Source organism: Taeniopygia guttata, chromosome 7 (assembly GCF_048771995.1).
Source record: "Taeniopygia guttata chromosome 7, bTaeGut7.mat, whole genome shotgun sequence".
In the NCBI taxonomy this organism is placed as follows: Eukaryota; Metazoa; Chordata; class Aves; order Passeriformes; family Estrildidae; genus Taeniopygia; species Taeniopygia guttata.
The window spans coordinates 6,206,173-6,224,772 of record NC_133032.1 but is presented as its reverse complement, the minus strand read 5'-3'; the positions used below and the strand labels follow the sequence as shown (position 1 = coordinate 6,224,772).

The 18,600-nt window shown below is 39.9% G+C and overlaps 1 protein-coding gene across 1 annotated transcript in view; it reads right to left on the bottom strand.

The window, feature by feature from the left end:
* The window catches only part of ADCY5 (adenylate cyclase 5), a 205,054-nt gene that overhangs the window by 78,827 nt on the left and 107,627 nt on the right, over nt 1–18,600 (bottom strand). Inside the window, exons 2-3 of the mRNA XM_004176713.6 lie at nt 5,417–5,566; nt 330–451 (exon numbers count right to left, since the gene is read on the bottom strand). Coding sequence (XP_004176761.2) covers nt 330–451; nt 5,417–5,566 — 272 coding nt within the window. The remainder of the gene's footprint in view (nt 1–329; nt 452–5,416; nt 5,567–18,600) is intronic.

Here is an 18,600-nt window from a genome sequence, read left to right as displayed (position 1 = left end):
TGCTTGTAACTGTCCAGAAATAACTGAACCCCAATATAACATCTTCTCAAAACCATCAACACTTACTCCAGCAAAGAAATAAAGAAAAAAAAGGAAAATATAAGGAAAGGATCAGTTCAAGTCACTTCTCAAAGGAAGATACTTTTTGAAGGAGGCAATCCTCCTACCATCTTATAAACAAACTTTCAAAAGTCAGCTAGTGACACTTCAGATTCTTTACACTGATTTTGGTTTATGTGTGGCTGACATCTTCATCCCTGGGTGTTCAAGGCCAACCATTGGGAAGGTCCCTCCACCCCCATGGCTGGGAGATAGGCTGCTGTTCTTACCTGACATTGTCATGCTTCTGGATGTAGATCTTATGAAACATCATGTCTTCCTGTTTGGCATTAATGTCAGCTTTCATCTCCATGGCAACATGTCGAGGAAGTACAGAGAGCAGGAGACGCTCCTGTGGAGTCAGACAGATGAACCAATTAAAACACCTGCTGCCCAGTTAACAAACACACTTTATTCCTTACTGGGGAGAAATGACTCATCAGTTTGGTGAGAGATGAGTACAACCAAGCCAAATGGGCTCCATAAACCCAGGAGCTGATCCCCTAACCAGTCATATGCAATTCTGTTCCCAACCCCACAATAAGAATTCAATGGTTTTAGAAGAAAAAGTGTTATTTTTCATTCCAGACACCGGGCTTACAATTTGTGGTTGCCAATTCTTGCAAATGAAGGAATCATGCAACTCAAAGAGTGTCCATGCCCCGTTCTTGGAAGGACTCTGACAAATGAGATTGTCTGACCTCCCACACAGTCTCTGCACACCACCACAAAGTCTTCCTTCACCTAACACCAGAGGAATGATACCCCAACACCCTTGGGCACTGTTTAAAATTCCTTCCTTGCTATCTAATTATCTAAGCACATTCCCCCAGCAGGCACAAACCTGCTCTTAGCAGCTAAAATGTCACAGAAATGCCTGATAAAACCAGCATGAGAAGTGCTACTGCTACACTTTAAACTGCTGTTAGTGCCCAATTGCATTAAGATCTGTAAACCCACCCACTCACCTGCAAGAGTATTTTGAATAACCACATACCATCAACAGTTTGTGGCTCTCCTTGCCCCTCAATTGGCACTTTCATTTACTGATTGTAGCTTTTTTGTGTGACTTTTATAACATTATTTTGCAAGCTGTTCCTACAGAGTATGCAAAAATTGACAAAATGATGACTTTCTGGTGATTTTCCTAAAAACTCACATAAAAACAAGTACTTGTTATTATTCTAAAATTGGTGCCAATTTCACACAGAAATTATAGCATTTAAATCTGCAGGTGATTTGTGCCCCAGGGATGCATTTGTGTGTATCAGGAATCACACCTGAGAATTCTGCCCAGAGCTTCATTCTATTCCCAGCCACACCCCATGAAGTTCAGAAGGTTTTGCTATGGCTCATGAAGGTGGGGAGCATCTCCTCTGGGATCAGCTCTGCTGTGGTCTGGTCCAACCTGCAGACAGTGCTCTGGAATAGCTGAAGAATTCCAAAAGCTTGTGCTACTCTTTTCTTTATTTTTCTTTCCCCTCAATGAGCAAGAGGAAGAAAAGGGCCTTCCTTCTTGATGACACAGACAGAAGGTGGTGCAAAGGAAGGTCCCCAGCCTTATCAAACAGCTCATTAATTCTCAACAACACAGGGAGCAGCAGGGTTCAAACACAGGCTTGACTCAGAGGGGTCAGCAATCCTGTCCCAAGTACTCAAGTCACCAAATCACTTGCCCATAATGCAGTTATAGGCACATTTCAGGTTTCTAATTCCTAGTTTTAACTGAAAGTTCACCATTTATTTGTTCCTCTAAGGAGAGAAAGGAACCCTGGGGGAACCAGAGGAAGATGAATTCACTGAAAATGTGCTCAGCATGCACTGAGACATTTTATAGTCTGTAGCACTGCCCAGTATTTCTTTTTCCCTCTTCAATGTGCACCTTAAGGAGACTGAGTCTTTCTTCAGTCTTTGAAGAGATAGTAATACCACAGAAGATGTGTTGGAGGGATTTCTATCTCTGCTTAAAACTGCAGCAGTCATGAAAAGACACTTGTTTTTTAAAGTAGTGTCACCGTCACTAGCATACCGCAGGTGCTAACAGTTACATATCCTTTTTTTTAAAAAGCAGCTCATGAATCATGCACATGTCCTTAGGCTTCTGTCAGCTATTGGTGCACTCCTTGAGTGGAAAAGCACAACACATTTGTATGCTTTCCAGAGTAAATGCTGTATACACTGTTATCATTTGCATATTCTAATAGGCATCCTCAAATGTGTGAAAGTTGCTATTTTATGTGTGATTTTACACATCCTCTAAATAACTCGGAGCTTTACGGGAGGTTCGGGGGCACCCACAGGTTTGGAACATTCCCTGTGGGCGCATGAGCACGGAGGGTTTACTCACTCCCAACACAGAGAGAGGAGCCCAAGAGCCTGTTACAAGCATTCCAGGAGATTGTCACCTACATTTCCCAGTAGCTTTTACTTGAGAGCCCCCACCCCTACTCTTCCTGTCACCACAGGCACTTGCCAGATTAAATCATTAATATTTTCAAGACACTTGAGATCTCCAGGAGCTGCACTAACGCTGCTCTGAACTAATAATCAGGGAATAAGATAGGCTCATCAGGTGAAACAAATGCATGTGGCACAACATCCCTTCATCCAGCTACTAATTAGGAAGCTGAGCTGTGTTACAGAGCTGAGCATTATCTTTATTCTGTTTGCTTGGAGTCATCACAATCACTGAAAATAACCTCTGCAGCTAACAGGAGAAGGCTGTAACAAGTGCATTTGTAAGGCATAAGCCACATGAAAAGTCCTTGAAAACAACAAAATCCCTGTGTTTTATTTCAAATGGAGTAGAGAAATTAGGGTCTCCACTAGAGAACAATTTTCATTTTGATACAATACCTAGAAAGTGCTGCAGCCCTTGCTGTAAAACCCCATATTAGGCACCAGTGAGGTGACCAGGACTGCTGTATTACAGGTATAACAAGGCAGCATTCTGACCTGATAAAAATGCAAGAGCAAATTCATATATAATTCTCCCTTCAAAATAACATGCAAGTATAATTCCACTGAATTATACATTAAACAACTGCACCCCAAGGAGAACTAGTCTCTAAAACAGGCACATAGATGAAGGAGTTCAACACAGATGAAGTGTTCACACACATACACGTGGATATATTTGTGCATGGGCACATACATTCCCACAATGACTCTGCAAAAAAAATTTAATTATTTATGAAGTCCTCTCCCAAGATGACCTCAAATCACTGTGAATATTTAGTATCTTAAGATTATCCATTTCTCCTCAGGTTTAGTAACAGTTACATTTTACCAAAAGTAATGCTGAGATGAAGAAAAGGAGAGAACAGCTTTACAGAGACATAAGATATGCAATGCTAGAGAAGACATGCAATGTGGAGAACACCTGATTTTTCATCCAAGCATATTTTGTTCTGGGCAAACAACAGCAATTCCTGTTATGGCCCTAGGTAATCTCAAGTAATGAAATCACAAGTAATCTCTTTTCTGCATTAGATATTCTGGATTTTCTATTTACTTTCAAGGCTATTTTTGGGTGTTGGTAGATGTTTAATAAAGGAAAATGCAAGGTCATCTGCCTGAGAAAATCTGCTTGCCTTTAAACAAGAACAGCACACAGGAACACCATCGATCTCCAGAAAAAGACAAGCAACTATAAATAACAGTGTTGGGCTGTGCAGTTGTGTTTTCCTCCACCCCTGTTTGGACATGTGGGCTGAGCTGTCCTTATTTGTGTCTGCTGTCACCTCGTGCTTATCTCAATGCATTATGCATGGAGTCAACTGAACTGGACCTGGAGATCAATGTCAGTGCAGGCTGCAGGAGCAAATAATCTCATTAGGAGTCTCCAGCTGCCAGGACCCGCAGTGTCTGCTGCAGGGACTGAAGAGCACTTGGCAGTGACTGGCTTTGACCCACGTATTTCTGCTGTCCTGGCTTTCTTATGTATGGTATAGTACTTCCTGGGGAGGGGGAGAAGAAAAAAGCATCAAGATAGGGCATTTGTCAGGACTGTCCCAGGGAGCTGCTTCTGAGACAGAAGTGCCCAAATCCAGCACAGCACAGACATCTGAGCCATGCTGCAAAGGCAGCCTCTCACCAGGGAGGACAAAGCTGTGATCAGTGAATTCTCTTGGCTCAATCCTTTCCTCCACTTCAAGGTGTGGAAGGAGGAGTGGCTGCTCATTTCATCTTTCTGAGACAATATTTGTTGCAAAGGAGAAAGTCTTGAGTGTGAATCTTGTTTTCATACAGAAAGTACCAAATAAGCATGTGTACACTTCATTTCACAGTAAGGATTGAACAGCAGCTATGTCAGCCAGAGGTACCTTGTGAAACACTGCCAAAACACAAATCCATAGATGCAGATGGGCTGGGACATAAAGAAAAATGAAACTGAGATGCCACAGAGATGCAAAGACTCCCCAGCTGATTAATTCCCCTGACCTCTCCCCAAACCCACAGTCAAGCTCTGAGGTATCTCCCAAGGGATAAATGGAAGTCTCATTTCATGATTCATTTCAAATTGGACTGAACAGACCACTGTGAGATGTAGTGCAGGGCAGAGATGTTTGTTAGCAAGGGAATAGTTAAGCTGCCCCAAAAGACCTTCTGTGTCTAATTCTGAGACACAAGAGATTCATTGCAAGAGAACCCACAAATGAATTAGGGGAGCAGATACATTCAGCACCCTGACAACTAAGCTGTATGTTGGCAGCAAGAGGGCTTTTTATAGCAAAAAACCAATGAAGCTGATGATGAATCTTACTTTTTGAACAAACACAATTCATTTGAAGCCAATAAGGTATAGAGAGGTGTGTGAGCAAGTAGGAACCTTTGGAAAAGGAGGGAAGAGGACTTTCTTTGGAGACATCAAGGAACATTACATTGTGTGGACCAATTCTTGCCTGCTTTACAGCTCCCTTTTGGCAGTGGCTTGGCTAACAATCATGCCAGGCTTTAACCTTACAAAGAGGGTCAGTCCAAAGCCTGTGTGTTGCATCTGCATTTAACACTTGGCAGCAATGAGGGGTGCAAAAAAAACTATGCAGACTCTTTGTGTACTGTGTAATTTTAATCCACAGAGCACATGCCACTGGATATGTTGCTTGTCTCTGGAAAAGTCCATCAGAGTATTGGACAAGAACTACACCCTTGAGCTTTCTTTTAAATCTTTAAAAATCCTGTCCTCTAACAACAACCTATTTCTGCCTGGATTACTCATGAAGAAAGAAGCCTGCAAGTGCCATCCTACAGGAACAATTTGCATGCTAATTCTGTTTCAGTGTTTTCATGTTCTATTTCCAACTGTTGCTCTTACCTGCTGCTGGTTTTCCCTTTGAGAATGCAGCCTGGCTTGTATGCATTCCCTGGTCTCCTGGAAAGCCTGTCTTTGGGACACCTCTGCTGGGTAGTGGGTACACACGCCTACAATGTTTGTACAGGAGAAGATGAGAACATTGGACACCAGCTGCAAAAAAAAAAAAAAAAAAAAAAGAGAAAAATACTTGGTTACACTTTGGAAAACTGCCATTGGTAACAAAGCACCAGCCAGAACCCAGCCCCTTCCATGACTCCTTAAACCAACACATATTGAAACCTCAGGCTCTCACTTTCAATGTATTTTACCTCTCCAGTCTTTGAAATATAAAACTTCTATATATGACCGCAAATATATGTTCTTTCCACTGCGTACTACTTCACAACTAATAGGTACAATTCCATTGGTAATTCTGCAATCTTGCATTTGGTTATCTATTATCTGGGACCTACTGAGACACAAATCAATCTAAAAGTGCATCATTGCTCCATCACTGGAAGTCACCTATAACTCACACAGAGAGATCTGGAAGAGAAACACTAATATTTTCATGTTTGTGCACCTACACATCTGGCTCAAAAGCATTTCAAAGATAGATTAACCATTATTTTGAAATAGTGCTTGAAATACTGAAGGTAAAGTGTTGCTATTCTCAAGGTTGCAGAGAAGTTTTTATAATCTAGTTCCAACACAAAATTTTATGTTTCTAGATAAAAACCTAAATTTTTTACATTTCTATGCATGAGTACAGAAATGAGTTGCTAAGTCTGAAGAATATTTCAGCTGGACAAGCATGAAGGAAGAGCTATGTCACTCTTCTCCTCCCATGCGTGTTATGTTTTGTAAGGAAGCAGCCACATAGCTTCTGCTGAAAACTTGTGCTGCAACCTTTTATTTCCCAACTATTTTTTAATAAAAATGAAAAAAAATATATTCATGCCCACTGCTGGTATTTGTTTCAAGCAAAATCCACAAAGCCCGGTCTGATGGCTCAACGTAAACATTTCCCTTAACAGAGGCCAGTCCCAGTAGGACTTTTGGAGACTTACACAAGCTGCACTGGATGGCCCTTTGAGGACAGACTTATTTGAAACATCTCTCATCTCTTCCAGGGAAAAAGACTGTCAAACCTCCAAGATTCTTAATAATACAGATCTTTGCTCTATTCCCTAATGAGCCCAAATATATCCTTTGACTTTATTAATTTTTGACTTGCAGAATAAAAAAAGCAGCTTCCAGCCCATTCCCTGAAAATACAGAGACACTCTGGATGGCAGAAGAGCTGCAGGAAAGCCCTCAAGCCCTGAGCTCACAGGGGGTACTCAGGACTCCCCAAATCAACTTGGACACTGTGAAGGAGAGAGGAGGTGCCCCCGTATCAAACAAGGACTCACATCCCAAGAGTAACAACCTCTCCATAGAAATATGACTGGTATTACTCCAGCTGTTTGACAATGTTCATATGCTAAGGACAGTGACAATTCTTTTATTGACAACTCCAATTCAAAACAGGACTTAGGCAGAAAAACCTCATCTTTCAGCTCAAAAGAAGCAGCACCATCAACTCCAGCCAGAGGAGGGACTCCTCTCTGTGGGTGGCTGCCAGTAGATGGCAACACTCCAACTTCCCAAGCTCCTGCATCCAAGCACTACATTTTGGGCCATGTCCCCACAGTGAGTTCCCACACTTGTGTGCCACACTACAGTACAAGGACCTGCAGGTCATGGACACCCCCAGGTGACTGTCACCAATCTACATCTATTTGCAGACAACAAGTTTTTGAGGATGAAATTATTCTCACCCCCCACAGATGGGTCCCTCCATGCAGAGCCCACAGATCACAGAGAGGTGTGATGAAGACACAGGTCACACACGTGGACATGAAATAAGTCCCAATACTAAACTGACACATCCCCTTCACAATTGTATTCTCACTCAGCTCTTTCCAAGCCTGGCTGGATCCTTCCAGATCCAAGGTTCTCCACCTCTCTACCCCAAGCTGATCAGACACCAGTCAAGCCTCATGCAAATCCTGCTCAGTTAACCTGAGCCAGTGCTGCTTCCAATGGGCATTTGATGCTATTTTTTGGTGATAATTATGATTTTTGAAGATGAAAAATCCCCCCTAGCATAAAAAAACCTTCAGCCAGTGCTTAGTCTAATGGAAAAAAAAAAAAAAAAAAAAAAAGGTGTCAGAATAGGGGTTTCTTAGGATTTACTATGATTCCTAGTCCATGGGTGCACTGATTGAGACTCTCTATCAATGAATAGAACTTCTACAACTTCAATCTGGTTAATATGGACTCAAAGGGGTTAAAATGAAACAGCATCTTTTGCATGTCCAGATTATAGCAAGACTCCCAAATCCTCGCTATTGGAGTTGTGCAGTGATTAGACAATTTGTCAGGGAATATAAAATTATATAAGCATGTATGATATATTTTGAATGGATTAAACTGAGAACAAAGACGGTCTTAAGGAAATAAGCAGTTTTCTGCTTTAATCCCAAGACTCTGAGATTTCATTTCACTTACAGTCACTAGCACAAATCCCAAAAAACCTCCCCAAAACAGTGACTCAAGTCTTGCACCAAGAACAGGAGACAACAGGTGGTTTAGATGCCAGGACACATATCAAAAATTGATCCAGCAGAAAGAGGAACACCTCAGTCCTGAAAACAAGCTCTTTTTAGGTCTTTCTGGACAAACTAGTGTTGTGCCAACAAAAATTCCCCCCAGTGGGATCCATGCACAAAGATACAGTTGCTGTGATGATGCCTTAAACAGCCAGGCTGTGTGGTTCATATTGGACACCAAGACAGGGAGTACAAAAAACACCATCAGAATTGATAAGATTGATAAGATTTTTGGAACACCAAGCAGTTTAAGTTTTTAGCATTCACTAACGTCACTTTACACAAACCCAAGGAATTTTACAGACTGGTTTACAAGACAGACTCAGATGACCATGCTTCAGCAAGTTGGAACAAAAACTACATTGCAATGTAATTTTTAAGTAGTGAGGGGACAGGTATCTGTATTTAGTCTGTTTAGCAGGAGCTCATTTAAATCACAGCAAGGCATCTTTGCAACACTCTGAAACTTAAGGAGTGAAATTACTCTGTATTATCTGTGTTACTGTGTAACTTTTCTGTGAAAATATTAAGATCTGCGGAGATTTAAAACTGAAGCTCCTTTTATTTGCAGCCACAGTTCTTAGTGAGCAAGAGATTTTTGTTCAATATTTGTTCACAATAATTTTCTACACTCCATTTAAAACACAATCAAAGAAAAAAATCTAGGAGCAATAGGTTTTTGGTTTTTTTTTCACAGTCCTCTGTCTTAACAAAATAAATTTATATCCTGTTTGCCAAATGGTACTACTTGCTTATCAGCTTCCTTGCCATTTTGCTATGGTAACCAGCTTCAGTCCCAGGAGGAAAGAGATGATGTAGATACTAAAAATCTGATTCCCTAAGCTTCATGGCCTGAAAAGTAAAAACATATTATGGCAGCTATTTCAGACAATTTGTGCTTGAAGAGCTGTTCAAGGCAATGGGAAGATAAAATTGTCTGGTTTGTAGTTGACTTCCTTCCCCTGCCTAACTAGAGATTTAAAGTAAGAAGATTCCTACCTTTCTGCTTTTGGAATACAATAGTTTATAAAGACACTTTAATTACATATAACTCCTGGGTAAGCTAATAGACCTGCCTGCAGTATTGGCATATATGAGTATTTCATAAACTAACATGTTTACTCTTCCATGACCTGTGTGAGGCAGAGAAATGCTGCTCTCCTGGTGTTACCAAGGCAGAGCTCTTCAAAGGTGATTCAGCACCTAAGGAAGAGCTGTGTACTGTGAGGGGTTTTCAAAAATCACTGTGGCTCCTTAGTGCCACTGAAATAATAGATCCCTCAATCTCAGACAACAAAACAGTTTCCAGTCGCTTTGATTTCATCACACAAACTGAGCACTGCAACGCTTTTGTTGAATCTCCCGCAGGAAACTGTTTTCAATAATTTTTTCCCCTGGTGACTGAAGGGGAAAAAAGACAAGAGATGGAAACATTTTAGTTCCACATGTTCGAGGAGTTATGAAAACCTGGTATTACAAAATCAAAATCGAGAGCTAAATTTGGCCTGACACCAGTGTTACAAAATTGATGTTTTGGGCACCTCAGGCCAGACTCAGGGAGAAGCAGGATGTCTCAGTGGCCAGGAGAGAGCCTCCAGACCACCACAGCAGAAAAAGTATCAGCTTGCATCAATACTGCCACACTTTCCCTGCTGTGTTTCTATTCGATAATTCTTCAAACACCAGATGCTATTCAATATGTAATTAAGAGACAACAGCATGCTTAAGAGAAATAGCATCAAGATAAATTTAGTTACTTCCCTACCTCTGCCAGAACAAACAAGGCTGGCTACTGACATAAGAAGGTGGCCATATTCCTTGCAATATCATTGCTTATTATAAAAGTCACAGCTTCTGGGTTTTTTTGCCAAGTTACTCTGCTTTGGCCCACTTCTCTTGCAGAGGCTCAGGGTTGCTTCTGTTCTAAGATCACAGCACTGGACTATTCCCTTTAGTTTCCAACATCATTAACCAGTATTCTGTTTTTCTATTTATTGTTCATTTAAATCAAAATATTTCATAAGGTTCTGTTTTGAAAACAATTACTTTTGAAGTTTTTACTGTGAGGCAATAAAACTGTCACAAGGAGAAATAAAGCACATATATAGAGATTTAAAAGTCATAGGCAACAATCTGCAACAAACACCAAACTATGTATCCCCTCTTTCCAGAGTGTGACACTGCTCTGCCTCAGCTTTCCAACTCTCATGATACTCAGCCAGTAGCAGATTTTTTGTTAAAGTGATCATCTGTGCAACAGCCAGATAAAAAGCAGCTAACACTTGACTTTCTATGCTACATTTCAAAGTGGTTGTATATTGAATTGGCAAAGTGGTCTAATTATTAATTACAGGGGCAGACACAGAGATTATCTTTATTTTTGAGAGTTACTTTTTTAACCTTTAAAAATTATTATGGAATCTTGAATACTTACTGCAAACAATGCAAGAACAAAAATATTATTTGGAAGTATAGGTAAATTCTAAAGACAAAAACACAAACATGAGAAAGTGTTGTTGTTATAAGATATAGCTGGTGCTGTTTTTTAAACACTTTCCCTGAACTGCAATTAACCCTCTATTGCCTCTTTATACACTACTGTCTAATAAAAAAATTGGAGCAGCTACAGAGCCAAAGGCATAATGAAAATTAAAATGAAAGACAACATCAGCTGGCTCCAAGATCAAATTACTCATGTATTTGTGTTGTATATACAACAACATCTTTCATTTCCCAGAGCTACAGCCAACAGCGTACTAAGATAGTGAAAATTTGTAGATTATGCTAGAAAGATAATTAAACAGTTAAAGTCACACAGACTTCTCCCAGTGTTTGGCCAGTAAAGAACAGTGTGAGTACTAGTGAAGAAATCAGGAGGTTTCAATTTGAAACATGGCAAGTACTTTTACTGAGTGTTGAGAGATAACTGCAACATCCAAAGATTACATCAATACGGCAGAGCCTCAGAACAAATTTTCTGAAGCTGCTGTGTGCTGCCTTCCCTCTGTTCTGCCGCTGCTCTACAGCAGCCACTGCTTGGATCTTGAGCAGAACAGAAAACCAATTACAGCCACCACCTTCCAAAGGCGTCTCTGATACAAGAGCAGCGCTGCTGATGCCAGTGTCATGAGTTTAAATGCCTCCCTAAGTCATAGCTGAACTATTGCAAAGTAGCAAGAAATATTTAGAGAGTATTAGAAAATGATGTTCTACATATGCACTAAATCTCTTCAGCTGATGGTGAGAACAAAAAATGTCTCTGCAGAAACACTTCTGAAACTTTTCTGATGTTCCTTCTATTTGGTGAGCCTACAAGGAACAAAAGCTGCCCACTTCACTCTTTCAACTAGATTCTATATTTGGCATAAAGTTGCTTGCTGAGAGTGACATGTGGTATTTTGGCTGGAAACTAAAAGAGCCCTCATGTCACGTGTGAATATCTCTGTTCAACAACTGCATTCCATGAAAACATTCATCTGATGCCATCCATTCTGGGCATTTCAGTGACCATCTCACCTTTCCAGTTCCAATGTACACTGATCTCAAAATGTGATACCACTTTCCCAGAGGAAAGCCAAACAAGTATTTTACCCCACGTAAGTTCATTCTTTCTTTAGAATGAAAAGAATTATTATCTAATTTACCTTTTAAATACATAGTTGCATGCAGAGACATAATACACTATAACCCTAATCTAGAGCAAAAAATCAAGATATTTATATTTTTCGATTCTCTTAATTGCTTCAGCATCAAAATCTTTGATGCTGCATTCTTAATTGCAATGTTTCACACCTTATTCTATACAGTTTTAATTCATTTACTGATTGTTGTAACGGCAAACCTTCTGTGCATTGTTGCTCAACAATATTTGTACTGCCATGCAGAATACAGTATTTATTATTTGGGGTTTTTTATCATTAAAAACTTTAAATCCTGCTTTTATTAAAGAACAAAATATTACCAATACAGATTTTTTTTTAAAATGAGGCTTCTCAAAAGGAAAAATTCTTTTATCAAATGGATAACGGATAAATTCTACTTCCCTAACAGTGTTTGTTTGTTGTTGTTGTTGTTGTTGTTGTTGTTTTGTTTTGGGTTTTTTTTCTGGGATTTCATTTTCTTTCATTACTGACTGATAAGATTAAGAAGTGGAGAATATATTGTCCTAAACAAATCTTGGTGTAACATCAGCTAAAAGAAATATTTGCGTGTCAAAGTTTTCCTGGAACTCTATCACAATCCCCGAAAAGCATCCTTTGCATGGTGGCACAGCCTGTGGGGAGGGAATGCTGCCCTTCTCTAGCAATAAAACAGTAGGGAGGGAGATTCCTGAGTCTGTCATCCATCCTCCACAAATCTCTGCGGCAAAAAGTTTTTCTTTATCCCCACACTTAACATACTTTAAAAGCTACAAACTAGCACTGGTTTTCATGCAAGGATCCTCGATGGTGATTCAGATGAAGCCAGGCAAGAGCTGCACTCCAGGAAAACACCGTGGCCCTGGGATGCAAGAATGGGACTCTGAAACAACTTAGGAGGAGGCTTCCTCCACTAAAACAGGGGCATTTCCCCTTTCCTTTCCCCTGCTGACAATTCAGCACCTGCTTTTTTTAATTTAAATTACCACCTAAGTCTTTGCAACCAGGTTGTCTCCTTGAAATCCAGTGGCTTCTTAAGAGACAGAACACCAGCCAGATGCTCCTGCTGAGCACAAGCTGCAAGTTTGGCCTGTTTCAAATCTGCTGTGGCAGCCTCCAGAAGGAACAATGCAATAGAAATGGAGGACCTGGATTGAAACACATCTCATGAGCAGTACTGTGCAGTGTTTTTTACATTTTAACCCTCCAGCTCACTTAACCTGACCCTAGTAAAAATGCATTTGTACCACAAGTGCCTTCATCTCCCTGGAAGTGTGTTTATATCTGATCCACAGAGGTGACAAAGACACCAGCAACCAAATACAACCTTACCAAAATAAAAGCCCTTGAAATGGGCCTTGAAATATTAGGTACTTCTCCTTGAGGATGTGAAAGCAGATGAAAGCTTTTAGACTTTCTGTGCATGACTCACAGCTGTCATTGGATAAACATCTTCCCATAAAAAAACATGTCAGGATAATTTTGACAACTGTACTAAATTTTCCCAGATGCATGATAGCTTAGGCAATTTAGACAATGATTTTAGCTAAGAAAATTAAGCAAAGTTCGGATATTCCAGCAAAATCAATTGTTTTGCAAATTATTGTAACCACGTTTGAGTTATTTTCATGCCAGTCCCACCTGTCCCCGTGCTCCCTAGACACGAGGAGCTGGTAAGATAAGAAGATACAACAGGTGTTAATAGAAAAATATTGTAATTGAATAGAAGCTGGATTAAGATGTGTGGTTATGCAGATTCTGCATAATGTCTCTGAAGCTAAAGGGAGGTCTAATCAATGAGGAGAAAAGTCAAGAAATGTGCTTTATTCATCATTTATATCCCATTTCCTTCTCTATCTGATGGAAGGGATGTGAGGAACAGAAGACAAATGCCTAAGTTTTCTATCAGGCTCTCTTAAAATTAGTCAGCCACACTGAAACACACATGAAAGTACATTAATACACACCAACTAACTCAACAAGCAAATACATAAACTGCTCTAAGCCATAGTGGAAGCAAGACTGTTTATTTTGCATTTCTGCATTTTTTCCCCTTTGGAAGGGGTTGTGCCTGGCAGCCATACCAAGTACATGATCTCAGCAGAAGAGACTTGTGAAGCCCAGGATCACAGTCCTTCACAGTCACCCCTATGGCTGCCACCACGTCCCCTCCCCATCCTCCTGTCCAGGGGATCTCTGCCTTTCCAACACCCTACACAGTGCCAGCAAACGCTCCACAGAGATGCACATGCCCAAGGCCTGTGGCTGCATTCAATGGCTTTGGGAGAAAATGGCTGTACTAAATAGGCAAAATCATGAAGACAAACACTCCTCTGCTTCCCCCTGGCACAGTGAATCCTGGTCCTTAGTGTTCCTGGGAATATTTCAGGGAGCCCTGGACTCAGATACAGGCAATGCATCACATCCCTTATCTTCCATCATCATTTAAGCACAGGAGTCACCTCCAGGTCACTGGGAAAACAAAAATATTTATCTAGTTACATGAAAGTCATATTTATCTGGGAAAAAGGAACATTCTCCACTTGCTCAGCAGGCAGAAATGAGTGCCCTAAATATGGTCTGTAAGATATAAAAATTACTATTTCCCAAGCATTTAGAATGCATGTTTTTGGGAGGTGGTGAGCTAGACTGGTTTTGTTTGTTTGTGTGGGAAGAAATGTAAAATTGGAGAAAGAATGGAATACAGATGGGTATTTTGGGTTTGATTTAAAAAATACCTCCTTTCTTCTTCTGTTGCTGGATTTCAAATCAAGCCAGAACAGCTTGCCCACAATCTCTGTTCCTTCCTATTAACATCCCTATCCCAAGGTATTTTTAATAAAGAAAACTTACCAAGCACTACCAGCAAAGTTTGAACTCTTGAACCGAAGCAGTGCTTGCATGAGATGAGGTGAAGGAGCAGCATTCATAGCAGATTGCAAAGATTGTGCACAGCCACCACTAATACCCAAGTCAATCCATGAGGGACCTGGCTGGATCACATCCTCTCCTTCAAAAGCTGCTGTGGGTTTGCCAGCTGTTACAGTAAACTGGGCTCACTTCTGCATCACAGGGGTTGCACACAAGTCTGAGATTTGTTATCATATCTGGCTGCTCCAGCAGCTGAGCATACTGATCTCTGAACAGATTTGGATTTAACAATACAAAACCTCAGTAAGCAAATTCCTGACCAAATTTTAACCAAGCCCAGTGATCAGCTTGAAGGCACATTCCTTGGCCTTCAGCTTTGTCATGCCGAATTTCAAAGGTCTACAGTAATATAATAAAGATTTTCTAGAGAAGCACTTAAAAAGATACTTCAGAACTGTTTATGAAGGCAAGTGTAAGACAACCCAACAACATTGGTTATGACTGGCTCTGTTTATAATACAAATTATAACATAATTTAGCCTGCCTCCATTTCACTGTACACAGCTCCTCTCCTCTGTGCCTTTGGAGCTGCACTACTGCACTCTTAATGAGTCTTTCATTCTGCCTTCTTTACACAGTAAATCCTATTTTTTTCACCCTGCCCTTTCTCCTCAGCTCCCCAGTTCTGTCTGTCCCCAGACACACACATGAACACCTCCCGATTCCAGGATCAAACAAAATGACTGCTTGTAAATTAGCCAAGACAAACCTCGTTCTGTTCCAATAGCACCAACAATTTGGTTACTCACTACTATGTGAGTTTTTCACGTATACTCTGCAAGTCACAATTTACACTGCTTTGCAGAGTCTGAAGGAAAACATTTCAAGCTAAATTTTCAATGCATATGTATTGGAAACATTATCCAAGCCCCATACCACAAGACTGCACCATTAATATCCGTAAGCATTATGAAATGGCAGGAAGCTGGATTCTTGAATCAAGATATGCTACAGGCAGAGGATATTTTTGTAGGATCTTAAACCTGCTTTTTCTTACTGTCAAATGTGTAAGGTGAATATACTGAAAATACTGGAATTACAATACTGTAAAAATTCCACTGTTTAACAGAAGTAAACAAATTAGCCTCACTTTCCCGGAGGCGTACAGTTTGGAAGAGCTTTTGAATTCTGACAATTGAAATAAGTTGGGTTGGCTCAGAATTGGTTAGGATATAAAAAAACTAAATCCAAATTTCTGCTGCTAGTGGAAAATTTTGAGCCTGTAATTGAGCATGTACTTTTATTCTCCCCAAGATCATTACCAGAGATTATGCAGCTGAATAGGTTTTCTGAGGTGAACCTAAAATAGACCGAATATCATGCTAACCTCCCCAAGAGGATACTGTACTCCACAGAATTGAACTTTGAAAAACAATAAATTACAATTATTTAAAGCAACCTAATATGAGGAAGACAGATAGAAAAAAATAGGGAGTACTTATTATCAGAATTTTTTGTAATATGACAAGAAGACAGGACCTAAGAGACCTCCTGGACTATAGAGCTCATTTCCCAGTTGCCTCTTAAAACTTGTCATAACCACAGAAAAAACTGCTACCACAATTCTGTTGTAACTTGAAGTCCTCTGAATAGCAGTAGCTGCTTTTCTTATATTATATGCAATATTTCTCTTAATATATTCCAAAGAGACATTTTTCTTGGAGTGGACAATATTGACAATAAACAAATTAACTTCAATCTTCTTTCCCTGTCATCATCATCTGTTGCACCATTACTTAAATATTAAATAATGGCATTAGATTTTTTTTAAATTCCCAAGAATACAGCTCCTGTGCACTTGGCCTTGCCTAGTAAGCCTTTTACAAACCAGCCCTTGTATCATGTGAAGATTTAGTAGTTCACTTCAAAACAAAATGAGTTTATGGAAAGTCCTTCAAGCTGGAAGATAACTGGATAAAAAATTGCCTAAAGAGGAAAAACAGCCGAGAGGTTTTGCTGTCTTCTGAAAAACAGGTACAGTTGTTGGCTTTATGTCTAGGAAATGAAAGACACACAAATGAAGAATTAAGCAAATGATAATAATAAAAAAGTGGTGAGAAATGTTTCAGTGTGTGATCAGATCCACAACTGGCTTGAAATCCTAAACTGGCTCTTTGCCATGCTACTGTAATGTGATAGCATTTGTCAGTTTAAATCCAATAGGGAGCTCCTAAGCCATTTTGATAGGATAAAGATATTAGAAGCAGTTGTCTACTCTTATCAGTTTAACTGTATCAGCTTAAGATAGTTAGAAGCAGAGAAAATAATTAATTATATTTCTAAGACGTTATTTCACCACACACTTCTTTGTGCTTTCTGGTGAAGCAAATATGAGCTATCCCTTCAAATGTGAAGTAGGTGGTCCTTGACAGCAGTGATAACTGGCACATCCTGCTGCAGAGCAAGTAAAATAACAGTAAACAGAAGAAAAAGTGAAAGGATGGCAGAAATCACAAATCCAGATATGCAATGGACAGTGCAAGAATACAGAAACACAACAAACTAAACAAAAAGACTAAAATGGATCATTTTTATCATCTACTTGATTCATCCACTGAGGTCTACAAGACAGTCTTTAAAAGAAGCCAACTTCTCTTTGAGAACAGCAAGCACAAAATTAACTGACTCAGATGAACATTGCCTGCCTATGAACATAAAAACCTCCAAACTATTCCCTTTTAAGAAACAAATTTGGAAATTTATAGCAGAAATCAACCGATAAGCTAGTCCAGTTGCTAAGCTGTTGGCATGATGTCAGGCATCACAAGCAGTTAGTGACCACTGCTAAGTTTGTCTGATGCTTTTGTTATTACCATAACCTGATTGACAATTTCTCACGTGGTTATCATCTACCAGTTTTATTTTTGCATTCGTGTTTAACTGAAAAGTTCACAAAGTCTTCACAGTTCTGGAAAACACACACACACAAAAGGCAGAGAGAAGGGAGAGTGTAGTGAAACCTCAGAAGGGGCAGAACCCACACCAAATGGGACAGAAGAAAGAAATGGGGATCAGAACAGAGGACCAAGAGTGTATGTTATGGACAAAGAAGCACAAACAGCTTTTTGGAATGATTACATGATTTCTTCCTATGGAACCTGAAATCAAACCACTCATTTTTTCCCACTGCCACACAACCAACTTCTGCTGAACGACAAAATACATGTATAGTTCCTTCAACCAGCAGGTCTGCAAAGGACCAAATGGTCTCTGTTGCCATCCCTAGCACAGAGAACGTAAGTATTAAACACTGGATTTGTTCTGAGACTGCCTTGAACCACAGAAGTTAATTGAGGCTGCAGCAGCAAATATCTAAATGCTGAATAATGTTCATCAGCTCACAGGTAAGTTTTTAGCTGTTTCAAGCAAGGCTCAGTGGATAAGGTGTCACATTTCCAAGCATAAGTACCCAACTTCAGAGATTCCATTTGTCCTTAAAATATCACTTTTACAATATTGCTATATCTGATTATCAGCACTGAACAGATCACGAAGAACTATCTTAAAAATGGATGTTTAATTACTTCAGAACAAGCTGTGTTCTTTTGAAAGAGAAACTACTTGAAAAATCAGCATCATATTTAACTGGACTTTCAATATGTATATGAGACATCTCAATATCCAGGACTTGGACTCCAAGAAGAATATTTACCTTCCCCACCATTTCCTACTGTTATGGATGGGTCAGATGCCAGCTATCATCCAACTATGCACATATCAGTTCCAAACAAGAATTAAAATGCTAGAAGTTACCTATCCACAAGAAGAATGAGAATTAGAGATTGGAAACAACAGAAACAGGGAGATAAGCTGGTTTACTACCCATGCGCTTCTTTAATTCAAGAAACACGAGCAGCACGGTTTCTTGCAGGAGGAGAAAGGTAGAGAAAAGAAAGACACAAAATTGTTCATTGTCCTAAGTCCACTGCCCTACATATTGTCATAAAAGCCATCCCAGAACTGGAGTCAAGGTGGCTGA